This window comes from Perissodus microlepis, chromosome 18 (assembly GCF_051167445.1).
Source record: "Perissodus microlepis isolate ML-2025 ecotype Zambia chromosome 18, ASM5116744v1, whole genome shotgun sequence".
Classification (NCBI taxonomy): domain Eukaryota; kingdom Metazoa; phylum Chordata; class Actinopteri; order Cichliformes; family Cichlidae; genus Perissodus; species Perissodus microlepis.
In genome coordinates, this window is record NC_140478.1 from 26638540 (window position 1) to 26665919 (window position 27380).

Below are 27380 nucleotides of genomic sequence, written 5' to 3' on the forward strand. Positions count from 1 at the left end.
TTTTTGAAATATTATTATTATTATTAGTAGTAGTAGTAGTAGTAGTAGTAATGCATAATAATATCATGTCAGTGGAAAGCCCTGAGATAGACACTTGTGTTTCTAAAACCTTGTTGAATCCATGCCATGAAGAATTTAGTTTATGTTTAATCAGTGACCAAGTCAGATATTTTTTATTTCAGTTATCTAAACTGGTCCTCTTTATCTCCTTTTAAGACCTTTGTCAGAGTCAGATGAACCTTTAGGTCATATTTATGCAGAAAATATTAAGAAATCTCCAAGTGAGCGCGCAGACCTTACTCTGACTCACCATAAAAAAAGACGAAAATTTAATCAAAACCAGATTAATCTTTCACACAAAATATGTATACAAAATGCCCTTTCCCTGGCTCATCAGTATGAGGTGAATTCTGCAGGAACAATCTGACTCAGTTTTTCATTAAACTGCAAATCAGAAGCAGACAACTAGCCGCTCAAGCATCGTGTTTGAATGTGATTACGTGGTGGCTTGGAAGCGAGCCATAATGAAAGCATTTTCTGGGTGATGTAAATATGGTCATAGCTAACACAACAACAGTTTTTGCATGTAAAACTGCACATTGCTTGTTGGCAGGGGAAAAGGCTTTAACAAGAAGATGTTTAAAAAAAACATTCAGGAAACATTATTGAAATCATTTTTAAGGGGAACTGGGAAGAGTGGACAGTCTGATTACTGCAGCATTGTTGTGGGTTGGTGCATTACTTTGATCCAGACTAAAATATCTTTCAAGGACTGACAGCTGGTGAACAGTTTATCACAACGCCAAATATTTTATCAGTTATTTGATTTATTTATCATTCCCGTCCAAGTCACCTGTACTTCGTTTACCTGCAAATGTTTGCATGCTCAGATGCTCTTTATGATAAACAATGTGCTAGAAAAAAGAGAAAAAAAGGTAGAAATACCAAAGTCAGCTGAGCTACTGTAATCCCACTGCGACTTCCAGGTTCCCCAGGGATGGGCCCAGCACCCCTCCCCTACCTTGCATCCGCTGGAAGAGATCACTCGAAGGTCAGCTGGGACGCGGTCTCCCCCTTTGATCTCCACCAGATCTCCCAGCACCACAAGGTCTGCATTGATCTGCATCTTCTCCCCCTCCCGGATCACCATCGCTTGCTGGCATGGAGAAAAAAAGAAGAGCAGGGAGAGGGAGTGTGAGGAAGAGAGAATGTCTGGGAACAGAGAGAGGATTTAGTCAGATGAGGAGAGAGGAGAGATATAAAAAGAAGAGAAGCCAGGGGGTATGGAGGTATGTAAAAGACAGATATAGACGAGGGAGGGAGATGAGAGGAGGAAGACAGGTAGGGAAAAGAGGCGCGAGAAGTGTGTGAAAAGAGTCTAAATAGATTAAAGAATTAGGCAATCAAAGTGCTAGAGGTGGATAACGCAAGGGGAGTTTTTATGCAAACACACTCACAATCCAAAGTTGGCTCAAACATTTATTCTTCCTTTGTGCAAGCTTATTAGGTTTCCACTCAAGTGAGTGTGTAAGCCCTACTTGAGGGACGGCTTATTGATTCAGAAAGCTCTGAGACTACACAAACACCAAATGCATCAACTTACCTGTGGCACCATTTTCTTGAAGGAGTCCATGATTCGAGAGCTTTTGGCTTCTTGGAAGTAAGAGAAACAGCCGGTGACGATCACCACAGCTGCCAGCACCACACCCAGATATAACTGAAACGGAAAGAAAGCCATGTAACAGGGGGAGACGGTGTCTTTATCAACTTAGTTTGGTTCATGTAAGGTACACTTAAGCGCAGGAAATGGGGATTTATCAGCTTGAAACGGGTCTTAAAACAGTAAAACCTTAAACGTACATGTGCAAGAACAGAGTTCAGAGGGAAAAACCTGGGGGAAGCTCACAGACTTAGTGAGAGATTTAAAAAGAAGAAGTCATCCCAGAGCCGAAATCTTCTGTACTATTTTTGTTATCTTGGACGGCTCAGTTCTCGTCAGTCCAAGTGAGCATCTGTCACCCGAACCCAGAAAACCAAGGACTGAAACTCCAATCTGCGAGGCCACTAAGAGACGCTCACTGAGCTACAGCCTGGCTTTTTAGACTTATGGTTATGTAAAAGCAGGAAACATTCATTCTGGTGTATTTTTATTGCGTTTTTGGTGGCTATTTTCAGGTCTACTGTGAAAAGGCTGTTATGGGTTCAGCTCTCACTGATGCAAACAAGACAGCCAGGCACTTTGGATGAAAGCATCTGCCAGCTGGTGTACTGTATGTCTTGGACTCGTGGAAAAAAAAATTACAAAATCGTGAAAAGTTTCCTTTTTGGAAGGTGTCGCTTTCATTTGACAGCAACAACAGAATGTTTTGCTCTTTTACACTTCAGTGGGTTATTTTTTCTTTCTTTTTTTAAAACACTAACTCTGTGCAAAATCTTCTGAACCGGGAAACATATCTGTATCTGCTGAAAAATCACTTGTCAGTACTTAGAACATTTTTCTCAATTTCAGTGTTCAGTTTGCAGGTCCTGATTTTGTCTCCATGTGAGTTTTTGCAGATTTTAGTACAGCTCTTTTCCCTCTTCTCACTTCGGAAAGAAATATTTCTGTTCACCAGCTGCATGGAAATTATAGAAACAATAGCTGTCAAGGCAGGTGACATTTAAATCAACAGGTTCTTTCCCAAATGTGAATTTTAACACCGAGAAATATACTGTGTTGTTTCAGCGGCACTTTCAGAAGCCTGCTGGACCATTTTCTCAAATTAAATGCAATTCTTCAGGTCAATAAAATGCATCAAAGTAATGTAAAATTAACTTTTCATCTGACAACAACCATATGTGGAGTACACTTAAGGTGGAATTTCTTCTGTAATAGCTGCCAGTACACTTTGCAAAGACTCAAAGCTGCAGGCTGTCAGGGCTTTGAAGTAGCTTACCGGAGCATCCAGCTGTACATGCTCAGCGCTAAATGGAGAGATTAAACTGCTGGGGGATTAATGTGCACGTGCCTTTCTACTGTACGTTACTGTATATTATGCAAGAGCTTAATGCAGACTGGAGTCTGAAGAATGATGATGATGACTGCATAATGAGTGAGAGCCATAATGTGCAGCATGGGTGGTGCTTGGCTCTGTTTGCTCAGTGGTTGGTCTGGGTGTTTATTCGTGCGACTGCTAGGACTAATGCCAGTGTCAGTGGGGTTTTTTGTGCAACACTCGGAAGAAGGCAAAGACTCTATGTCACGGTGTAACTGATATTCTGTACTTATGGGGACCTAAGCCTGCTGTTTCTAAAAAGTATTTTTGGATTCATGTTACACTTTAGAAGTTGAGTTTTCCCCCTGTTCCTTTTCAGTTTTCATTCTTTAATCTGTTGGTTTTCATGTATGCTGTCTCTGTATTGGTCCCTGTGACCAGTTGGGTTGTTATGGGAAACTCAGAAAGGAGATTAAGATCTCAAGACAAAAACCTCTGCTGAGTAAAGGTTATGTTAAGAAAATATAACCAGGAGAAAAAGATAGCCAAAGAAAAATCCACCTTAGTTGGACTAACAATAAGTGTGTAGCCACGTCGTGGTTTGTGATGTGATACTTTTTCATTTTGATTTTTTTCTTCATTTTTAGAACTGCAAGGTAAATGGCATCTCCGTCCATTATACTCAACTGAAGGCAGACATCTCTACAGCAAGTAACACCCGAACCATCTAGATAGATAAATACCACTTTAAGTAGAGGAAAAGCTTGTCCTTTGAAATCTCTTTACTCTCTGGCCTTTGGTTTAAGATTTGATTCAAAGCAGCTGAAAGGTGTGAGGCATGTCTTTAATAACAATTCTGTATTTATACGAACAGTCATGTGAAAAATAACATTTTCACAGGACTCCTGTGAAAACCTGACTCAGTGGTTTGTAGAACCACCTGTAGCAGCAATAACTTGAACTAACTGCTTTCTGTATAACCTTATCAGTCTCTCACATCTTTACAATGTTGCTTTAGTTCATTGAAATTTGCACACATTTGTTTATGTACAGCTTTGTCAGCATCCCAATTACACCAATTTAATCAGGTTGAGGTGTGGGATCTTTTTTTTTCCTTTTCAGTCATTCTGTTATAGATTTGCTGCTTTGCTTGCGATCATTGTCCTGTTGCATGACACAATGTGGGCCAAGCTATAGCTATCAGAGCGATGGCCTCACGTTTAACTCTTGAATACCTTGGTGTTCAGAGGAGTTTGCGGTTGACTGCAAAGCACCCGGGTCCTTTGGCTGCAAAACAAGCCCCAAAAACATAACCAGTCCTGCACTGTGCTGCTTTTTTCCAAACGTGGCGCTGTGCCTTATGGTCAAACATCAGCATTTGGTTTTGTCAGTCCAAAGGACATTATTCCAGAAGTCTTGTGGGTTGTTTAAATGCAACTTTGCAAAGCTAAGCTAAGCTGTGCTGCCATGTTAATTTTAGAGAAAAGAGGCACCTGGTAACCCTTTCAAACAAGCTATATGAACATTTAGGTGTTCAGTGTTTTTCTAATGGTACTGTCCTGAAATTTGACATTTAACATGCTAAGTGACAGCTGCAAAGTTGGCATTTCACAGTCTGAAATTTGGGTGAACTTGCTGGGACATCCACCCCTGGGAAAACTGTGGCATTATGTTAACACACGCCTACCTCAGACCAGCAAACTGCCAAAATATCTGTTTTTATGGAGGTGGTCACATTTACTGCTCATCAATAATCAAGTGTATCCGATTGGGATCACAGGACTGCTACTCACCCTCTTAATCCCTACTGAAATTTTAATGGCATACTTAGTTTTTCACATAACTGCAATCTTCTTTGCAGTCATTTCATATTTAATTTTTATCCCCACTGGAGTTTTGAGGGGTCTAACAGAGTGGTCAAAAGGATGTGTGATGTAATCAGATGAATTTTGTCAGTGTTCTCACCCCTTTTATATACACGTCTGCTAACACCGATTTGATTTATGTGATTGTTGGTACAACTCTGTAACGTATGCTTATGGGAAATGATGTTGAGTCCCACCAAAGATAGAAAAGGCAGGAAAATCCATAAAGTTAGTAAAATTTGCTAGACCTGGAGGAAACTTTAAATTTCATATAAAATTAGAATTAGATAAGTGCTCCACATAAACCGAGTACATCTGTCTGAACAAGATTAGAAGAAGTTAAAATGATGCTTTCTTATGCATGGGCATGTGCATTTCCAGCTCTGTGTATATATCTGAAGGAGCTGTATGCAGGTGTTTGAGTTGACACCCTATATCAGTATATATAATGTATTTTATAACTGCAGCTGCCTTTGCTTTTCTGCACGTCTTACTCTGAGTGTGTGATTAATATGTTAGGTCCATATGTGTGCAGGTTTTACAAGCAGTTTCTCACATTGTCATTGGGCGGCTCCTCCTCTGTGGCCACCTGAATACTGTAGGCCAGGAAGCAAAGGATGGCCCCAATCCACAGCAGAATGGAGAAGCCGCCGAAGAGCTGGCGGCAGAATTTGACCCACTCCGGTGTGGTTGGGGGAGGAGTCAGAGTGTTCGGACCATCCCTGGCAAGATTCTCTACAGCTCTGGCATTGGTCAGGCCCTGGGGGAGAGCAATATTTAGGAATAAATGTCTTTCTGCTGTCACAGGCAATCTTATTACAACACAATGGCCCAGTTTTCACCTTGGCTTAAAAAGCAATTTTACAGCTGTAGTTGCAGAACATCAAGTGTCCCCGTCTGGCCTATTTAACATCACAAGCATAGAAAAGATGCTCATCTAAGATGCTCTGTTGGACGTACCTATTGAACATTTTCCTCTTAATTTCTTTTTTCCAATATCTCATTTAGCAAAATCCCGTGTAAATATCCAAAGTGCTATGATTTAATTAGAACAGATAATCACACATCTGATTAATTGACTTTGATTGATTGTCTTTGGAGCTTGACAAATGTTTGACATTTTTACATCTTGCACTATTTCCCATGGTGTAGAGCTCTGATTTTTTTTCCATGCTCATCTTTAAAAAAGAAGATAAAAAGATAAAATCTTATTGACCTCACCTGGAATGTTAGAATTAGAATCAGCAGCAGATGTGGTGAAAGCAAAAAATGATGTGGTTTATCTGCAATTTGTTTTTATCCTAAAGTGTGTAAGTTTCTTTGAGTGTGCAAAGGATTAAAGATGAAGAGGTGACACTAGGGAGAGCCTATGTTGACCAAAGCAATGCTTGGTCTCCGTTTGGATGTTGCTCTTCAGTCCGGGCAACGAGAGATTGCATCTCTGTACGGGATATTACAGCAGCTCTTTCTTGTGTGCTTGTGTGCAAGTGTACATGTGTACTAAAGAGAGTTTGTGTGTAGCTGACATTACCAGTCTGAGGTCCACTGCATATCGTTTCCCCAAATCATCCAGATCTATTTTGTGGTCATCCTGCAAAAATAAAACGTTTCTTTGATATTGAAGCCTCAAGAATCACAAGCGCAAAGCACAGGTGCACCACAGCACTGTTTATTTGTTTATTTATTTATTTATAAGGAACCCCATTAACCCCTGTCTTTCACTAATAAAAGAGTTTATTGTTTGTATCTAACAAGGATCCATCACAGACAGACAGACAGACAGACAGACAGACAGACAGACAGATGAGTAAACTCTATTGTGTCTTGAGTGTGTAAACCAATAAAAACTGATTGTTTCCTGCTGCAAAGAAAAGAAACCCATCCTGAAACACTAAATTTTCTTGTTTGGTGGCATATTTCTGCTACTGGCTCAATCCCAAGACATTTCCACTGTGGGTGAAATGGAGTTTGGCAGTGTAGCAACAAAAACTTCAGCCATCAGCTGTCAGGATTGTGTCAGTCACACAGGATGAAGGGTGAATTTCTTAGTAAGACAGGGAAAAATCCATATTTTTCCTCACCAACAGCCGCCTCACTACCTGCAAGTAATTTGGCCACAATCAAGTAAACAATTAGATAGTTTGTTTTATTTATAAGCACCTAAACCTAGTATTGATTAGCTATTGTCTGGTGGTAGTGAAAATGATTTCTGTGGGGAAAAAATGCAGGAAATCAGTAACTAAAGAAGTATATGAGCCAGACAGATCAAAGCAAAATTAAACACTTCATCACAAAACTTCTCCTAAGTGTTGACAGTATCAAAGGGATTCTTTTCTTTAATCAGTCACAAGCCAATCTGATAACTGACAAGAGTGACTTTATCAGAGATAAAGTAGCAAAAGGCAAAACTTAGCCCACTTTTCATGGACATCGCTTGGCTGCATTCTGACAGCACCTCAAAGAGCTACAGCTCTGCACAAGACGAAACTCTGCACTACACTGCTGGTGGCCCACAAATTATTCAGTATCTTTCCGAGTACAAAGAGGAGCAGCCAGAGGGTGGCTGAGCAGATAGGAGAGGACAGACTGGCTCACAACTAGTCTGCAATTGACTGCACTAAACATGTTGGATTGCCATTTTGTTTATGGGTCACCGTTTTCATTTATAGCCTTGTTAAATAACCTGGTGTCTTTGGAGTAACACTATTTGGGGATCATTTGGTAGCAGCGGCATTGGAATCAATCACTGTGCCGAATGAGTATGAGATGGAGCAGTGACAGCTTGTTTTTCTTACCAAGGCCACCTCCTTCTTCAGCTCATCCAAGTTCTTTCCCTTCTTATTCCTCTTCCCTCCGTTCTCGGCACCACACTAGGGGAAAAGAGTGCAATAACTATACATTAGGGTATCATCGTAAACCTAAAATAAGTGGGAAAAGTCACTTGCTTGGTAGGCACATTGTGCCCAGCCATTTACATTCATAGCGACAGAATGCAAGCATCAATGTGAACACAATGGACTTTGTGTTTTCTTGTTTATTTCAATCTCCTGACACTGTTGGCAAGCCATTCACCGAATATGGACGAGAAAATATCTTTTTCTAATACTGCAAGTTCCTCATTTGTGAGTGCGAGCGAGAGTGTGTGTGTCACGAACAGTTGGAAGAAGTGTGCATCATGGAAATCATCTGCCGCTGTCAGTCTCCTCCTGGCGGCACGTGTGCATGTCAGTGAAGGAGGGATATACAGCGTGAATGAGAGGAGAGTGTGAGCAAGTGACACAGTGAAAAAGTAATCAGAAAGAGCCAAACAGGGAGCACAGAGCCGGCGGAGTGCCTGAAATGTGTCTGGCATAGCAATTTCCCACCACTGTGTGTGAGGAAGATTACCAGGCTGTCCTCCCATAAAGCTAAATGGAATGGGCCTGATGGAGAGAATAAAAGCAAAATTACGTAATTACCCAAATAAACAGCAAGCTGAGAACAAAACTTATTGAGGAGGAAAGCCATTATCCTGAGATGTTACTGTCTTTTTTTGTTTGTTTTTTCAAAAGGCATCATTCTGACACTTAGAGACATCAAGTGCTGAAGACGCATTTAGGAAAGTCTGTGATGCATGTCCACACCATATGCTGTCATTGTACATATATTACAGTAAGTAATGAGCGATGTTCATTCATTCATTCGCTGATAGTAGAAAGAAAAGCTTCAGAAATCAAGAGAACTCACCCCTTTGCCCATGTTGGACGTCCAGACGTCGGCGGGTTGTAATGTAAAGGACAGCACTTAGGAACCCCGGCCACAGTTGAGACTCTCCTCCCACGTGTGGAAGACACTGGTGGCTTTTTTGGGCCTGGCACCCCCACCACCAAAAACTCCTGTCAGGGTAACCTGACCCATATACCCCGCTCCACTGGCCCTCCCCATTAGGGCTTCTCCATATTCACACCCACCCACCCTACCGTGAGCAAATGGTCCCACGCACACACAGCAAGTACCTGCACCTGCTTAATACGTCACTGCCTCCTGTCACAACACACAAGGCCTCTTAGAGAACAATGGCTCTTCAATCACTCGTGTCAACACTACAAGTGAAACCTTGGTAGCAACATAACATGCAGCATTTCTAACAAACATCATAATGAGGGACCGTTAGTGACCCTTAAGAATTCTCATTAAGACTCATTATCATGCAAAGGGAAGCACAGTGTCCAGCTGTTTGTGAACAGTAATGATAGTGAGAAACTACTGTGTTATTGTATAGCACTGAAATGATTTCTTCATTTGTCCTGTGCATGAAATCAATGTGACTCACTGCCAACACAACACTTAAATTAGCTTAAAGTCCAAGTTATTTACTACATAAGGTGGGTCATGACCACTGTGCCCACACAACAGATGCTGCAGATGATCTTGTATCTAATGTGCACCAAATATCTTATCACTTTTTGCCAATTGCTTTTAGAGCAGATTCTATGCTTGGTGTCTGCTTACATTGCATTGCATCTAATCCTGTATGAACTTAGTACTTTAGGTCTAAGCACCTGTACAATGAGTTTCTCTGCAGTAAAGGTCTTTTCTTTTTAATGGTATATTAGCATGGTTGTTTGAAGTTCAGCATAAAACTCTGTGTAGATAAAGCTTCTTATTAAAGTGTCTAAGACATAAGCCAGAGAAGTGATCGTACAGGTCAATTAAATGAGTAACCTAAGAGGAAAAAGTATCTTTAAATCTAACTTGGAGGTTGTATATTTCACTGATGATGACCTAAATCTTTGTACTAAATGTCACCAATTCAGAAAAAAGTTATAAATAAACAAGTGCAAAAATGAAATCCTCACACATCAAAACCCTTTAGAATTTCACACTGGACTTAATTACAAGAAATATAAAAGAGAGCTATAAACACGCACAGATACTTTGATTCATTCGAAAAATAAAGTTGAATTAACAAGCATTACTTCCTTTGTGGCAAGCACCTGATAAATGTGATAGAAAAATGGTATACATGAGTGTAAGCAGATAATGCCTTCAGTGCATACTTAGTCTTTTTACTTGGCAAGGGAGTTAATCCCAGGAGACTCCTGTGTAAATAAGCAGATGCATATTTACAGCCTGGTACAAAAATGGGGCTTTGATCAATTTCCTTGTTCACGGCTGTGTGGGGAAATTTTTTAATAACTAATTTATTTAAATCTGATCAAGCCTAAATTTCTCAATTTGAAGGGCATAGAAATGCTGCTACTACCTTGAATGACAGGTGGGTCCTGACTAGGCGCAAATCTGCATCACATTAGCTGAAGATGCTACTACTCCTTAATCATATTTGTTTGGAGCATTTATCATGCAGTTAGCTCCCAAATAATGGGCTTATTGCAATGTTTATTGTACCACAAGATTAAATAACAACTCTGATGCTCAGTTCTGGTAAGTACAATTTGAGTACTATTAGCAATTTAGCACTACTGTTCTGTAATTAGCAGTTATCTGTGAAGGTGCCTTGCTAACCAAGTTAGCAGACAGCTTAGCCATCCTCCCTCTCTGTTATTATATCAAAACTCAGGAGTTATTGTCTCAAAATTTCAACTCAATGAGTGACCGCCTTTAAGTTTCAACAAACCTAACTTAAAATTTTGAATTCTAAGGACATTTTTAGCTCTACACTAAGCTACCATGTATTAACTCGATATTTGCCTGTCAACCTTCTACTTATATATTTAGGCATTCTGTATGTTTTGATTGATGAGTGACTTAATTCTCATTTATTTATTGATTTATTTGTTGGTGAAGGGGATATCAACAGGCAGGAGTGTGCTGATGCTATTGTGTTAACTTTAAATCATTTAAATAAAATCTGATGTTGCTCTTTTATTTTTAATACTTTGTTAAAGTTACAGATATCTTTTTTTGTGATGTGTTCATCCAAGAAAAAGTTTAGTGTAATAATATACACTTTTTATATTTTACAACATAGTTGTTTGTCAATTCTAAATAGGCAGCTTTAGCTGGTGAATATGTGACCGTTTTTACAGGTCATGGTTGCATCCTCTACCTGTTTGCCAAACAAAAAGAAACTTGCAACTTTGTGCAAGTCCATGAACAGTCAAATTTTGTTTTTGTCTTTTTGTTTTACTTTTGTCCCACCAATCCCGAGCGAGTGAAGCCACAACATGCTCTGCAGTAATTCTAAAATCCTCACTACAGTTCATAACAGGTGTAACAACAAAATATATCAGAGTGTATGAGCAACTTCAGCCATCCCTGAAGTTGAGCTCAGTTGTCTGGAAACTTTGGGTTGCTCAGGCAAGCAATCTGGCTTTATTACTCCACAACTAATTTCTGGCTAAAGTCTGGCTTATACAGTGCATTATCATCCATCCAGTTTAACTTTGGGAACCACAGCATATAAGCATCTGTTCCACAATGTCACAAGATAATACAAAAATTCCATCTGCATCAGCTTTAAATTGAATTTTTAACACATTTAATTATGGTTGTTTGAATAATCCAAAATAAACCTACATTTGCAGCATTCCATGTTCTCCCATTGGCCAGTCAGTCATACACTGTCTCCGGGCAAGTCACCGCACATCTGTTAAAGACTCTGATGTGAATAATGAGGCAAAGTATTTTTGAAAAGGTTATGCTCACTAAATCCCACCAGCATGTTAATTCAGGGAAAAAAATCCCCTAAAAAATTGTATGTTATTTTGCCATTTCGTGAAAGGGTGGTTAATGGTTGCTAGGCATTTATTTCCTGTTTATCATTATTCCTTTTTGATTGTAGGATTGCAAAGGGCATGATGAGGAGAACCCATTTTAGCGCTCACCTGCTACCATCATGCAGGAAAGCTTAAAAGTTTAATTTCAAAACTGAATTCCTTTTGTACTTACAAGAAAATCACCTGGTGATCACTGTGCAGCATTTAAAACCGCCAGATTACATCCTCTAAAATGGTCTTTTTGAAAATGCAAAAAGCTTTCAGATAGCTAATAAGGTTAGTGCTGTTCTATAATGAGTTTTACTTCTCTTGCCAGCAGTAAGCATATTCAAATATTTCAAATGGTAACTATATCATTTTGGAAGGACCTTCGTCTTTTGAAAAGTTCATAAAAGTAAGTCTTGGCAGAGACGTACGTGACAAATTTACAGAAAGCTTAGCACTCGGCACAGAAAGAAAGACACGGCAGGCACTTTCAGCTGGGTTTACTTTTGTCTTCTGTTGACAACAGCTGGCGACGTGGGGATTTTATTTTTATTTACGTTCTCTTTACAACATATTACAGTCACCAAAAGTCGTTAGTGGTTCGAAAATGATCACAAGCATTAAAATAAATGTAAAAAAATGTAAGAAGCTCCAGTCATTTCAAATGAAGGAATGTTATTCTGCAACTACGACTAACACGGTTCAAAATACATACAAAACGTGTGTTTAAAAGGCAGTTTTAATGCTGTTTGTCTTACGTCAGGTGTCTGTGTGGCTTTGCTGAAAAAAGAAGAAAACATTCTAACTAATCCATTTGACTGGATAGTTAAACAGCGACTAGTGAAACCAGTTATATCGATGTGGATTTTAGCACCTCCATTCCTGTTATGAATTTTAAAGAAACATTCAAGTCTACGCTTTCCACCCTGCATATTAAGCTCACCAATCGCAGTCCATCTTTGGCTCAGGGTTGGGGAAGGAGCACCTTTAAAAGAAAGCTCTGGGGGAAGAGGAGGCTCTATCTGTAGTGATACATATGGATTTTTGGCTGGGCTTAACACACCAGATAAGTCTCTTCCTCTAAAGATTTCTCCCACAGCAAGCACCTTCTCCCCCCATCTTTTTTTTTCCTTCCCAGCCACATCGCGCTGCATCTAAGGCTAACCAAACCCTTATCCACCCTTCATCTTCTCTCTGACGCCGCACAACAACCTTGATTTCCCTTCATCTTTGAATAAAACATACCATAGAAACAGCCACACAGTACCTTCCATAACACACAAGGTCAGAAATATGACATATTCCAAAGAGTTACATTACATTTCTTCCCTGCCTCCATAAACATGTTCTCCATGTGTTTTCTTGCACACATGTAAAAATGCCTCAGAAACATTTGCTTTACTTGGGGTGACATACTGCTTTTGTTTTGTTTTTTAAACTTCACATGTAATCTAATTTTTAACACTTTTAACAAGACACACATATACATAAAACACGCAATGGCGACCGGAAAAGAGCTAGCTAGATTATAAGTTTTTGTTTGGCGTCTTCAGTGAGGACTAAAGGCGGATTTGTGCCCATCCGTTTCTTTCCTCTGGAAGTAGTGGGCAGAGGAGAACCTTTTGGCTTTCGAACCAGCAGAAAAAAAAGACAGTAAAGGGCCGGAGAAGAAGGGCTGGCAAAGGGACGTGCCCCTTAGGGAGGTGGTGCTTGAAGGGCAAACGAGAGGGCGTTGGTCGATCACTGGTGAACACGAAGGGAGGGGAGAGAGAGAGAGATGTCCATCACCGAGTTGAGAAAAGAGAAGAAGCAAGAGGAGGAAGGACAGAAGAGAGAGGAGCAGAGCATTGAGCTGTAGGCCTGGCAGTCAGATAAGGAGAGGCTTAAAGAGTGGAGTGGATTGTGTATAGGCCTTTTCTGTGGGGGAATAATGCAGTGCAGACCGGCAGGAAGAGGAAGAGATAAAGGAAGTCAAAGACGTTAAGGACGGCGAGAACGAAACAGGGAGTTTAGAGAGAGGAGATGATTCTCAAGATGGGGGCTGACATGAAGAGCGAATAACAGAGGAGAGGAGACCGCAGAGGAGGCAGGGAGGGAGATGTAGAGAGAGATATCTTGTTACCAGCACACGCTAAAATAATTAGCCCTGGGTTGGCGAGGAGAAACGTGCAAGCGGATTAACTGGACCTAAAATAACTCTGAAGCTGCACCTCTTCCTGGTAAGCTCTTTTGTCAGACTCGTGAGAGCGTTCGCCAGCCTCGGGGGCCGTGACGTCATTCCAGGTTGTCAGTCCCCGGCCGTCGAGTCAACAGCAAACGACCTCATGCACTTAGCGCAAACAGCACAGCAGGGCCCCCACCACCACCACCTGCTCTGCTCGCCTCTCTCTTCCACCCCCTTCCCCCAATCTCCTGTCGTCTGAAAAATGTGCAGCTGTTACAGTAAGCCCGTACGCTCTTATAGGACCAGAAATAGCCCCCTTTAGCCAGGGCAGGGACACAGCGACAACCTCCATTAGCTCAAATGTGAGAGGATTGAATCACCCCGAGCTCGAGGGCTTGAACCTCTATCTGCGCCGGCTGAGAGCAGGAATCATATTTCGCTCCCACTATCACTCTCCTGTCCCTCTCTGTCTCGCTTTTTCTCTGTCTAAAGTCCAGAGTGCACTCGCAGCTCCGCTTAGTGTGTGTGTGTCTGTGTGTGTGTGTGAGTGCGTGTGTGATTGAGTTGTAAACATTAAGCGGGGACATTCAGGGGACTCTAAACAAGAGGGGATATCTTTCAGGTTCCTCTTAAGGAAGTTATGTACATAGTTAGGCCCTAAACAGTTTTACAGTTTGCCCAATGAGCGCATACAGGATCTCCGGCGAGGCGTCGTGAAAATTATTTGACACCATTGCCGCTGATATAGTGGGACTATTCTTACAGCCAGTGCTGTCTTGAAAGAGTAGAGATAATAGAAAATAATGGGGGTTGCATCAGGCTGGGCGGAAAAGGAGGGAGCAGACTAGAGGATTGGAGGCAGTCATGGAGAAGTCAGACCTTTATCTACAGGAGGAAGAAAAGAGGGAAGGGAGGTGAGAGAAAGAGAGAGAGAGAGAAACAGGATAGAGCAGTTAGCATATAAATCACTTCTGTAATTTGAATTAACAAGAAAGTCAGGAAATTCACAGTGAAAGGAAGAAGAAATGGAATAGGAGAGGGGAAGAGAAAGAAGATCAGTGTGAGGTGAGAAAGTTGGAGTTTCGCCTCTGAAAAAAGCAAATTGGCTTGTCCCCGCAGCCAGGGCTTCGTGATGCGTATCGGACGCACTTGGAGAAAGCTCTTTTTTTTTTCTTCGGTGGATAGGATCACAATGAAAGGAACCAGAAAGGCAGAACCCAGGGAGCAGCTTTTTAGATTTTGTTATCAAACCAAGCCGTCTTAGGGTCTCGCTTCAAATGGCATATCTTATGACCTGACAAAGCACTCGGGGTGCTGGCTGGTGTAAGAGATTATCACGACATCTAAGATCTCAGCCAGTATAGCTGCGTTTATAATCATCAGCCTGTGACAGGAGCAGTTATGATTTGACTCATTTATTCAGGGACTCAGGTTAGCGTTGTGGGTTGAAAGCAGGTTTGTGGTTTCTCAATAGACTTCCCACTCTCTTATCTTCGATGGGTCCCCCCCCACCTCCCTCTCTCGTGGTCTGTTATTTGAAAGTGAGCTGATTGGCGAGCCTGGAGAGGAAGCCAAGCGGTTCGGACCTCCCTGTCCCTCCTTCACCGCTGGGGCCCTCCTCACCATTTCTGCGAGTCAGCTCCAGCTCGATGGTCATCAGTACCCGACCCGAGCCCTCCTCTCCTCCTCCCCCCGCCCTCTCTGTTTTTCTGACTATGGTTCGCTGCTGCTGCTTGGGCTGGGCCTTCCCCACCGCCTGGCGTACGGGCTGGAGCAGCCGGTCAGCGAACCCGCCCCAGCCCCTCCCCGTATCCTATTTCTTATCCTTGCGTGACTCCTGCTTCTTCTTTTCCGAGGTGGCCGCCTTCACCTTGGAGGGGTCGGCGGGAGGCACAGGGCCCTGTGGGGGGAGGAGGGAGAGGGGAATTGGGGGGAGAACAGGGGAGGAGAGTCACTTCAGGAGGAAAGGAGCGTGAGGAAGAAGAGAGAAAAGAAGGGGGGGGGGTGACACAGGTGTGTTAGAGGTGAGAAGATGAAATATGGGGTTAGCGGGATGGGTGGAAATGTGAAGAGGAGAGAGAAAAACACATTTAGGTGGAAAAGGAGGAGGAGGGTGAGGAGGTAGAGAGAGAGTCCTTTTAGGGGAGGGGGTAGCAAGTGAGGGGGGGCGGTGTCCAGAGCTGTAAGGGGGTGACAAAACAGGTAACCATGCGTTAGGATGGGACCCAGTGGCAGGTAGGCTCCATACACCTGTGACAACTGAGTGACAATTGATGATTAACAAACAGACAAACACACACACACATGCAGACTAGATTTTGATTGGCTACTGAGCAAATATTTCCCTTGAATTATTTACATATCCAGTGTCTTTGAATTTGGCCTTGGTTTGTATGAATTAACTCTTTGCCGTCCTTGTCTCGGTCAAAAATAGTTCCCTTTACTCTACCAGCCACATTCACCCATTCACTCCCACACATTCGCGCAGTGCTTTTTATACTATACATACAGCACTTTTACTTTCACTTATCAAACACACATAAATGACACATCAGGTGCAGTTTCAGGATTTCGAAATATCTCGCCCAAGGACGCTTTTGCATGCCGACTGAATGTACCGGTGATAAAACCGCCGACCTTCTCATTAGTGGACGACCTGCTATTCCTTCTGAGCCACCGCTGGATCCTTCAAAGAAAATGTTTACAAATGTCTCAAATTTAGCTGGAAAGTGTTTTCATCTAGGTTACATTTCAGTGCTGAACATTATTCCTCTGACTGGAGTTCACTACGGAGTGAAGACCTTTAGCTCAATGCGAGGAAGCCGTTTAAACACTGTTGAAAGTGCCGTTGCAGATGGAGCCGGGACAGTTAAACGCCACGCATTGAACTCTTTTTAATTATTTTTAAAAGAAAGATTTTTCATGATTAAAATCGAGATAATTTTGCTTTAAAGTCTGACTTTGTGACTTATAAATAATTATACTGTTGTCATTTTTCTTCTCCCGTTTTTATGTGTTAAGCTTGTTGTTCAAATACATAAATGGTGAAAATCCAATATGTTTGCACGACCCTCTTGAAAAGAAATGCGTCTCTTGGGGGGTTAGCCTGTTAAATATGAAACATGTTTTGATCCCAGACACGCTTCATTCGACCATTAAATACTAGATGTCTGGTACATGTTTTAGACTTTTACAGTTACACCAAGAACAGAAAAATTAAATCATTTCCAGGGTAGCTGCACTTTGAGGCACAGCATCCCATCACATTTAAAAAGGGCAGTTCCAGGGTCAGAGTGGCAACAGAAAATTAAATATTTCTGAAGTATCTAACTGAGCTACTGAATAAATAATAACTAAAGTGTGCAGGGGAATAGTCGTTATAAATCTTCAACACTGTTTTGCTGTAGCTGTGGTCAGGGACAGACCTGCGTAATCTCTTAACATCCTCCAGGCCTCCGGTTACCCTTTGAGGGTTTGGGTTAAGGATAAGTTAACATTATGCATCATAACAGAAGAACAGAGAGCTAGGTACACTTCACTTAATTTTTAAAAGTAACATGCTCTAGTTTGAGAGCACGCTTGTTTAACCTGTGGCTAAAACACACTCTAACCCTAAACCTGAACGAGCCAAACTCTTTATTTAGCTTCTGCTTATGTAACTTTGCAGTTTTACTGGCAGTCTTTCTGTTTATCGTTTGTGTGTTTTCTAAAAAAAAAAAAAATCTCCTATAAGAAATCTATCAACGCAGGAGGAGGAGAGAGGGAAAATGAAGTAAAGTGTTGCTTCATTTGAGCACAACAAATCCAGGAGGAAAGACTTGACCAAGTGGAGATAAGGTCAAGGCAACACTTAACTTTACAATAACTGTATTCCAGTGCATTAACCCCTGAGTTAACCTATTGAAAACTATCACAAGCGCATGATAATGCTTTGATGGAGCCTAATAAAACTTTGCTCGTATGTAATGGTTTTTATAATGCCATTCCTTTTGAACCCCGGGTCAGCACAGTGTTGTCGTGTTACAGAGAACAGAGTGAAGAGGGAAGCGTGCCGGATATGAGGCTTTGAGACTGAAATACTCCTCTAATACGTGAGGTTAGTCAACAGTGGAAAGCACACTAGAGGCGGTTTCTACCCACTGAAGCTCCCAGTAATAATACCCCGCTGATTGCATTAGAAAATTTATCTTCTTTAATTACGCACTCTGCAGAAGCTGTACACACAGACGGCAGTTGAGACACACAGTGCAACCAACTCGACAGGGAAGCTGCAAGGGCCGTCCGGTGTCATTATCTTCGATCATGCTTACATTCTCTCATACATCACTGTATTGTTTACCATTATGCTTCCCACGATAGGCTCGAGTTTTGCACTGCAGTGTTTTCCATAGCTCCCACGCTAACGACGGGCTTGCTTCGTAAACACACTCCAGCCTGCTTATGCAGAACGCAGTACCACCCTCGTTACAGGGGCTGCACACACTTCAAAGGAAATGTGGGTACAGTGGCAAAATAGGAGGGACTGGCGGGGAGGTAGATAGGTAGGTAAGTGGCTGCGTCCCGTGCTGCATACTAAAAAGAGAAGGTGACAGGTGAGGAGGGAGATTGAGAGGTAGATGAAGAGCGAGAGGTAGTGATTTTCTGTCTGGAACCAAAGCTGATCAGAACCCAGAATACCTGAGGAGGGAGAGGAGAGAAACTGGAACGGGAGAGAGGAAGGGGGCGGCGGGGCGTGGAGTGGAGGGTGAGGAGGCAATCGGCAGAGAGAAAGAGAGAGAGAGGGAGTAAAAAAAATGAAAGAACAAAGAAGGAGTTACAGATAGATGCTTCTCATGGTCAGCAAGGTAGTCGAAGGCATGGAGAGAAGAGGAAGATGCGACTGAAGAGTGGGAGACAGGGGACCGGATAAAAGGAATCTGAATGAGAGAGAGAGTGTGCGAGGGAGGGAGTGGAGTGAAGTGAGGCAATTGGGGAGTGGAGAAGAATGGGTGGGTTGTGTGTCTGTGTGTGTGTGTGTCTGTGCTCAGATCGATACTGAGTGCACTCAATTATCATTCCAGTACAGTGCGTGTGTGTGTATGCGTGTTCAATCCTGTGAGCTTTCTTATGTGTGTGGCTGCAGGGTAAAGTCCTCTTCCACAACTCCACCTAATGGGGAGTAGCGGGCACCACAGGGTTCCTTTGTCTCTCTGTCTCGCTCACCCTGTTGTTCACTTCCCTGCCCAAAAGCCTTTTTTGAGATTTGTAGTGCAAGCCCAGCAAACAGAGGAGCGACGAAGACGGCGATGCTGATGCAAAATTGTGTCGTGTCAGCAGAGCCTCCTAATAAGGGCTATTTGATCAAACAACCACTTATGAGCGCACTGTAAACTCCCACGAGTCCTCTCTGTGTGTGGTGCAGCTAGAAGACCAGAACCAGCTCAGAGGAGCAAAATAAATAAATAAGCTAAAACACACTGGAGAGTGAGCTCAGATGGAAAAGCTGTTTTCGCTGTATATTTTTCTTCCAAGCAGAGACTTGCAGGAGAGTAACTGCAAATGACAACGTTGTCAAATATTTCAGTGTCCTTTTGGCGGTGAGTTATTTATTCATATATGCACTGTCATCCGCCGCAGGCACTTGAGAGCAACTGACTGCAGCTCAAGAATAACCTGACAATCATATGACAGTAGAAAGGAAAGAAGAAGACAGAAGGAGGAAGCGGGGCTCCGGGGAGATGAGAATGAGTGCACTTGTTTAAGGTAGGAGGAAGTCTTGGTCCTTGCCGGTGTCGCCCTCTAGGTTTACGCTACAGGGGCAACATGGCGCACTCCGGAGCCCGCCACCGCTTTACAGTTTGCTTCTACCTGTGGCTAAATGACTTGCTGTTACAATAACACCTTTGATCTCCTGCCGCGGATATCTTTACACGTCTCTCGTTTCAAAGCCGAGTCTTGATTGTTGAAAACGCCTTGAACTCAAATCCTTTGACTTCTGTCTCTCTATTTTTTTCTTCTTTATTTTTTATTATCAGCATGCAAAGCATACAGTCGATTACAACCCTGCAGCCCCCACATTACCACAGAGTAATCAAACAGAACTTGCCCTGGTGCCGTGTATGCACAAAAGAAAACAAGCCACCAAAATGTCTGATTAATCCACCTCTTGAGGCTATCACAGCCCCATGAGGAACAGAAGGGGGAAAAAAATACGCCAACTCCTTGGCGTGCAGCAGCGTAAAACCACTGATAACAGCCCAGACCATAATAGACCCCATGATTTTCATTTGACTCCCAGTGAGCAAAATCAGCAGCTCCCGTCCATTTCCCCACTGCGAGCAATCATAGTCCCATTCAGTAAGGCAATAGCATTAGTGCCATAACCTGGCCTCGGCCATTTCACAGTCACTGGTTTGAGTTTTTCCTTCTTTTTTTTTGTTTTTTGCCCCATGGCTGTGTACTGGCAACATAGTGTTAGGACCCCTCCCATCCCACCCCCGAGGGAGCTGAAGCAGTGGTGAGGACCACGAGAAAGAAAGGTGTGACGGTGTGGGCTTTAAAGCACCACGAACGCTGAGACGACACAAGAATTTTAACAGCTTGAACACTGTTATTAGTGTTAGCGGACCCGGCTTTGAATGGCATGTTATTTTTTTGTTGATATGTTGCTGAGAGGAGGAGCCGGCTGAGTGTGAGGGCATACTCGAGCTGGTTGGACTGGCATCAGGGGAATGCGATTAGGAAACTGTGCCGTTATGCACTGTCATGTTGGATGTGTGCTATTGTGTTGCTGCACTGCAACAGAGGAGATGAATATTCCCTCTGACAACATGTTTCCTGAGCCCAAATACTCAAACACTGAATGCCATTGTAACCTCTCCAAAAGCACATCATTTTACTATTAGCGCCTGAATGTGACAGCAAACCAATCTGTTGCTTTTGGTGTTGTCGGCTGGATGTGTATATGCGCCAGTCTGTGTGCGTGTCTGTGTGTGTGTCTGTGTGTGTGGTGGGGCTGGGAGGAGGCAGAGGAAGAAGAGGAGCAGGGGCAGGAAGGAGAGGAAGAGAGGCATGTGGAATAAGTAGAAGGGGAAACTTGCCTGTCTCTGCTGTGAACCCTCTTTCTTTTTCTTGCCATGTTTGCTGGAGGGGACAAAAGAAAGACAATGTCAGGATGTCGAATCTATCTCTCCCTCCAGTGGTCACAGGGCTGCATTGCCTGGCGGCCATCATAAAGAACATCAACTTAATCTACTGGCCCTGTCTCAAGCACAGCCCCCAGGTGCTAGATGTGTTAAGATCTCATAAGACTGGAAGATTGGAAGGGTATAAGCAAGATGATGAATCTGTCATTTTCATGATCTAGTAGATAATCCACTCAGAAACCTTCACTTCACTACTTTTAATCATCTCGCCTTGGACCTGTGCAGTACTGTTTTTAGATTAAATCTAAAGTGAGAGATCATTATCTGTGTCTTTACAGCTGACTAACTTCAATTTTAAACCCCGCACACCTAACCAAATCAAATCGTGGCACAGCAGCTATGCCAGCTTGGCCACGCAGGTGTCCATGCCAGGGATGGGCTCCGGCTTCAGCTCCAGTCCCTGGCAAAAACCCGACTGGCAGAGAGCCGCCGGCCACAGGCCGGGCACTGACCTGACACTGAGGCTGAAGACTCGGCGTGCCACCAGGAACCTCATCAGGTAGTAGATGACCACGATGAGCACCAGCAGGCCCAGGACCACCCCGATAATGGCTCCTGTGATCACGCCAGCCTGGATGGGCACTATGAGTGGACGAGAGGAAAAAGCAGATGAGGAAAGGTCAAAAAGGACAAAGATGGAAAAGTGGCAGTGGAAAGCGAATGCCAGGTTGAAGTCAGGAGTGTTCATAAGAAAAAAAACGTGCAACGAACAAAAAAAAAAAAGTAAAGGAGATGGAAAAGAAACGATGCTGTCATTTGTGGGAGGAAATTGGTAGGAGAGGAAAGGGTAAACAAAGCTAAAAGGAAAGTGAATAAGAGATGAAAGCAGCAAAGAAAAGTAAAGCAAAAGATAAAATAAAGGTTGAATGAAAGATTAAAGATACCAGCACAGTGAAGGTAGAGAAGGAGATGAAGTGACAGAGAGATAAGGTAGAATAAAGGTGAGATCAGAGAGAGAGTCATGGAGAGAGGTGCTGAGGGAGAAAGTGGAAGACGATGGCGTAGGGGATGGAAGAGAGAAATGGGAGGAGAAGCTGAGAAGGAGGGGGAGAGAAGAAGTGAAAGGGAGGCAGTGATAGCAATCGCAAATAGAGAAAGAGATAAAATTGTAATTGATTTCATTTAACGGGAGGTGCGAAGAATTCTAAATGAGGCAAAGCAACGACTGGTTTGATTCTGATGAATGGCGAGAACTGAGATTAATTTCAGAGTTTCAAATGATTAAAACAAATGAGAACAGTTCGCTTTCAATGGAAAAAAAAGAATCACTGAAATATGGCATACAGGGCGGGTGGGAATCTAGCAAGCAGGAATTTAATTTAGGAGACAAACCCCCCACAGGACGTCTCACCTTTCTCAAACACCAGCAGTCGGACACTGGAAGGCCGGCCCACTATGTCAGGGGGGTTCTTGGCATCACAGGTGAAGGTGCCGTTGTCGCTGAGCTCCAGGTTTTTGAGCAGGATGGATCCGTCACGACGACCTGGGTTTCCCACAAACTCCAGTCTGTCTCTAAAGGGACCCTTGTTGTCAACGTAGGCAGCACCACCAGTGTAGTGGAAGATCTACAAAGGACAGTCAACACACTGTCACTCTGACTAATGCTGCATTTGGATGTTTAGTAAGTAGAGCAGCAGATCAGACCTGTGATTTCCTGCAATAACAAATTTTGCCACTATTTGTGTGCATTTTTAAAAAATATAGAGATGCACGAAGCACCTGTCAGGGGGACACTCATGGATCATTAGAAAAAAATAGGGCACAGCTTTTAAAACTGGCAAGCAGCTTTACACGAGGGCCAGAAAATAATATTCAAAAGCAGCTCCTGAGGGGTGTAGCAAATGTGACGGCAATTACTACCGCACGAAAAACATATACAACATTTATAACTAATATATGATGGATAATTGATAACTGAGGGGGTTTGGGGAATTCCAGGGAGTGGACCAAATCCCAGTGAAACATATGAGCGGTCTATTGTTTTGCATTTATAACCTATTAATTATTAAGTCCATTCAGCGTGCTGCCATTACTGCAGCAGCAAGTCTACAGTGATTACCGCTGCCTGCTGACACTGACTGCGGTGACCTATAGATAGTTTAACTGACAGAGTTAGCCAGTTTACTGCTTCTGATGCAGACGTTGTGCTTGTTTGGTTGCCCTATTTAGAGGTTCTTATCTTTCCCAATAATACAACAGTAGGTTGATTAAATTAGCCCATTCTTGATTTATTCCACCACCACAGCTCCCAGAGCAAGAGCTAGCTACCTGTTTCACTGTATTAAATTAAGCAGATGCACACTAATCACTGTGGTACTGCAGTTAGCCATGATGTTGTTACTGGGAACAAAGCACTTTTTCTTAATAGTTTTGGTCTGTTTCTTGTGCACATCTTGTCCTCTGCACACACAGGTTAATGTATATGGTCTCAAACCGGGCAGGTTACAGCTTATTGAAGGCTTGTAAATCTCACTCCTGCTGGACCAGCTTAAACTGCAGTATTGACTGCACAGTGTTGTCAAAGGTAGTTTTACATGTAAAGCAATTTAAAAGCCGGAAGCAAAGGAGAGCTTTGCATTTAGATGTCTGCATATTGTCGTGACTTCTGGTTCTTCTTCCTGGAAGAAGTGCCATGACTTTTAAAATGATGACATGCCGTCACCAAGTATCGATTATTAAACATTAAATGGTCACAGTGGCAGAATCAGGGTGATGCTCTGGATTTTACAAGGTCAAGGTCAAATGTGTCTTTCAAGGTTTCATCTATAAATAAAGACCTGTGGCCTGCGGTTGCTGTTACCAAGTCCCACGTGAAAAGAAGAGGACCTTTCATATGATTAACGTGTCAGAAATCAAGTATGACATTTTAAAGGGACAAATGCAGCGTGACAACAGATAGAGATATGAAACTGTAAATCTGTCCAGGCAGGGAAAGAAATGAGCGACTGAAGATAAGTGAGGGAAAAAAATAAATAAAAAAAGAACAGAAGTCTAGTTTCAAAGTGAGGCCACCGCGGGAGACAGATGAAGGCGAAGGAGGTGAGGGAAGGACATAATGAGAGAGGAGGGGAGGGACAAAGAAGGTAGAGCTGTGGAGGAGGAGATTAAGGGAGGTGGACAGAGGGAGGCGCAGTCAGGATGGGGAGATAAAGAGATGGCAGGATGATAAGGGCAGGGAGAGTGAAATTAAAGAGCAGGAGGCAGGTGATGCAGCGGGAGGAGTGGGGAGATTAGCAGAGAACGTTGCTTTTAGTTAGTGCAGATGTTAGAGTAAACTGAGTACTTGTGTATGATGACATTTCAGATATGTACAGTACTGCATTTGCTGGATTAAACATGGATTTGTTTTTGGATAACCGCGCTCCCTCAGTGCTCTACAAATCACTTTGTGAATTTTGGAAGACATTTAAAATACAGACATCCGAAGATTAAAGAACATCTCCCGAGAGAAATCAAATCGCGTGGCCTCCAAAAGAAAACCACACCTTCTTCCTATTATCTGTTTTCTCCCTTTGCTTGCCGTGTTTCACAGAGATGGTGAAAACAATAAAAAGTCTTTTGGCAGAAAATATAGACATTGTTGGCAAGTCTAAATTTCTGTCAGTGCAGCAGACTTGTGTACTTCCCTCCTAAATATTTATACACGACTTTGTGAATGTGAGAACAGTGGGAGTAAACAACATAAGAATGTCATTCATGCAAATAGCAGGAAAGGAGGGAAGGCTCTCCTGCTGCAGCCCGCCTTAGTGATTTACATCTGGCTCTTTAGCTGCCAAATGCTCCATTATTTCAACAGCTTGACGCTATCGTTGGCTGTCTGCTGTTTGATTCTGGACAAGAGATGTTTTACTGACACAGCTGCATGCTGCAGATGAAAACAACACTGTTGTGGGCAGGGAAACAATGACTTTATAGATACCACGCTCGGTGACGTTTCGCTGGAGTTTCATCAAGCGTAGCTTTGATGCGACTATACTTGAATTGCTTGTTCCTTTCAAAGTAGCCGACCTATAAACACACAACCTTTCATTTTGCATAGCGTGTGTATATGTGTGTGAATTTGAGTATTACAGAGATGGAGTCCCGTGAGCCATCGGGCCTGTATGTCCAGGAGAAGGTGACGTCCTCCGAGGTCCAGCGCCAGGAGAAGAAAGAACAGGAGAGTCGGATGTCAGAGCCCACCAAGGCGTGCCGCTCCCAGCCAGTGTAAATCGCGATGGCCTGGGACTGCTCAGGCACTGGGAGACACAAAGCAGGTTTAAGTGGTTAAATCACACATAGAAAGAACAAAATATTCTGGGAGCTCATATTATTTTTGATACTATGAGCTGACCTTCACTATATACTATGTTCAGGAATCTAAATCTGTAACTACAAAAATACATGTACATAGTTGTTAGTGTGAGCTGGTATAAAAAAATTAACATGCACCGTTTCTTAGAATACCTTGAGTACCTTTGTGAATATTTTTACACCTAAACTGTTATCAAGAGACACAAAGTAGTCCTCTTTTAGCATAATCCTAGGTGCATGCATATACATCCAGATAGTCACTGACAAACTGCACATTAAATGGGGTCAAATGTGCCATTGATTCAGAGTTGCACTCAGTAAATATTTGGGTTGTCTCTGAAAGGGGGAGCTTCATTTTCTCCATTGGTATGGATAATGTTGGCCTAATCATGTGCACAGTTTATGCTTGAATAATATTTAATGATCTATGTTAATTCAGTCTTGGCTGCAAAAATCAATATTTTTCCTCCAAAAATGCACTCAGCATCTCAAACAACTACCAAAGCCCCTCGGAGCTGCACAGCCTCGCCGCTGAGCAGTATCATTTTTTTGTATTGTTCACTTTCCCTTGGACCGCGCCACCAACGAGTCACGGTATTCTCACTGCTGTATCAACACAAATGCCCTTAAGCACTCTGGAGTTTTCAGCACCCAGGGAGTAAAGTTCGCAGCTTTCGCTGTGCACATCCTTGAGCGATAGCCAACCCCCGCAAACTTGTCAATGAAATCACGCTTGACGTTTTTAATTAAAATTCTGACAAAACATCTGACAGGAGGTAGTTTAGAAAGCTGCCTCCTTGAGAGCAAAAACCCTCAGTTAAAAATCTGCAATGCTGCTGCTCTTTAAAGTTGCAAGCTTGGAGACACCTGCTTCGAGAGAGAAGCACAGATGGACGGTGCTGACCCATTTACTGGAATGCATGCAAAAAGAGACTGAATCTTCTACAGGTGTACTGTTGGCCTTTTAGATTAAATCAATACAGCAAATGCCAAGATATCAATTAAAATGCTTTAGCTAAGTGTTAATCCAGTGTAGTGGGAGGTATTAGAGTGCACTCTGAGATTGATTCAGTATCAAAGCTATTAAACCTTTTTCATTGTCATCAAGTTTATTAGTTTTCAGGTAGCACAAAACACACAAAAACCCACTTTGCCATATCCTCACATCAATAGAAAGATCATTTCTACATCATCACTTTCAGTAGATTAAGTTAAGTGTGAGCTTTTTTTGTTAGAGAAGTCCTCAAAAATGAAGTTAAAACTTTAAAAGAAGATGTTTTCTTTCATTTTTCCCCCCGTTTTTTTTTTTTTGTTGTTGTTGTTGTTTTACCTATTCCCAGGAGGGCAACCGACGTCAGCGCCAAAAACGTCAGCATGGTCTCTGGCTTCTACGGAGCTCCCAAAAGACTGATGCTGCAGACCCGACTGGAGTCGGTCGAGGAAGAGTCCCTCTCTGGAGGGAGCGTGAGTGGAAGGAGGAGAAAGAAAGAGGTAAAAGAGAGTGGAGGGGTGCAGGATGCCAGGACAGAGGGCTTCAAAACAGGACAACAACAGAAAACCCACTGTCCCAAGTTTTATACCCAACCACACCCCTCGTTCAGGCCTCAGCCCAGCCCATTCCTCCTCTCCTCACACTCCCCTCCTCCCGGCTCTCTCCATTTCCCTCTCTGAAATAAATGAGCGCATGCTGTCTTTTGAAGTGGAAAAGAAAGGCAGGTGACAGACACCTGCTCAGTACAGTAGTTGGTGAATTAATTGAATAGGCAACTAGGGTGCGAATTTGCAAAGTATGCGCGACATTACAGAATGATGAATGTGATGTGTCACATTAAACCCCCACCTTGATGTGACTGAGCTGACAGGAGATGCTAATTAACACTTAGTGTGTAGGTGCAGGTAAAGGCGTGTGACGGGGACTCATGACCATATGCGGCTGCTCTGTATGTGATCACTGCTCGCATGTTAGTATAACATGGAGAGATCCAGCAGAGAGGTCAGTCCAGGGCTCTCTCCTCCATCCCCCATGCCTCACCCCTCATTCTCCTCTCCTTGCACTTTCACCCTGTGGCCCAAACAATGCACCAACTATTTTCTCTCATTCTTCCCCCTCTTCAGATTCCTGTCATTTGCTGACGTCTCGCACACGAACACAAAGGAGAGAGAGTGGACAGGGCCTGACTGGTGTTTGCCTGTCT

At 42.9% G+C, this 27380-nt stretch overlaps 2 protein-coding genes across 4 annotated transcripts in view; both read right to left on the reverse strand.

Moving 5' to 3' along the window:
• atp1a2a (ATPase Na+/K+ transporting subunit alpha 2a) overlaps positions 1 to 8667 on the reverse strand; it is a 51133-nt gene extending 42466 nt beyond the window's left edge. The window contains exons 1-6 of the mRNA XM_084913075.1: positions 8567 to 8667; positions 7636 to 7710; positions 6372 to 6431; positions 5397 to 5600; positions 1604 to 1717; positions 1022 to 1156 (exon numbers count right to left, since the gene is read on the reverse strand). Of these exons, the coding sequence (XP_084769201.1) occupies positions 1022 to 1156; positions 1604 to 1717; positions 5397 to 5600; positions 6372 to 6431; positions 7636 to 7710; positions 8567 to 8578 (600 nt within the window). The 5' untranslated portion in view covers positions 8579 to 8667. The remainder of the gene's footprint in view (positions 1 to 1021; positions 1157 to 1603; positions 1718 to 5396; positions 5601 to 6371; positions 6432 to 7635; positions 7711 to 8566) is intronic.
• A 3372-nt stretch (positions 8668 to 12039) lies between these two features.
• Positions 12040 to 26753, reverse strand: mpz (myelin protein zero). 3 transcript variants are annotated; one of them, XM_084913077.1, is made up of 7 exons: positions 26516 to 26753; positions 24964 to 25130; positions 22244 to 22457; positions 21345 to 21474; positions 20788 to 20830; positions 15579 to 15608; positions 12040 to 14593 (listed from the first exon to the last, which is right to left on the reverse strand). In XM_084913077.1, the coding sequence occupies exons 1-7, from the start codon at positions 26559 to 26561 to the stop codon at positions 14582 to 14584; spliced, it is 642 nt and encodes a 213-aa protein (XP_084769203.1). In that variant the 5' UTR covers positions 26562 to 26753; the 3' UTR covers positions 12040 to 14581. The 3 variants fall into 3 exon arrangements, with proteins under 3 accessions (XP_084769203.1, XP_084769204.1, XP_084769202.1); XM_084913078.1 differs by lacking the exon at positions 15579 to 15608 and having other exon boundaries at positions 26516 to 26752; XM_084913076.1 differs by lacking the exon at positions 12040 to 14593 and having other exon boundaries at positions 14600 to 15608.
• Positions 26754 to 27380: the final 627 nt, after the last annotated feature.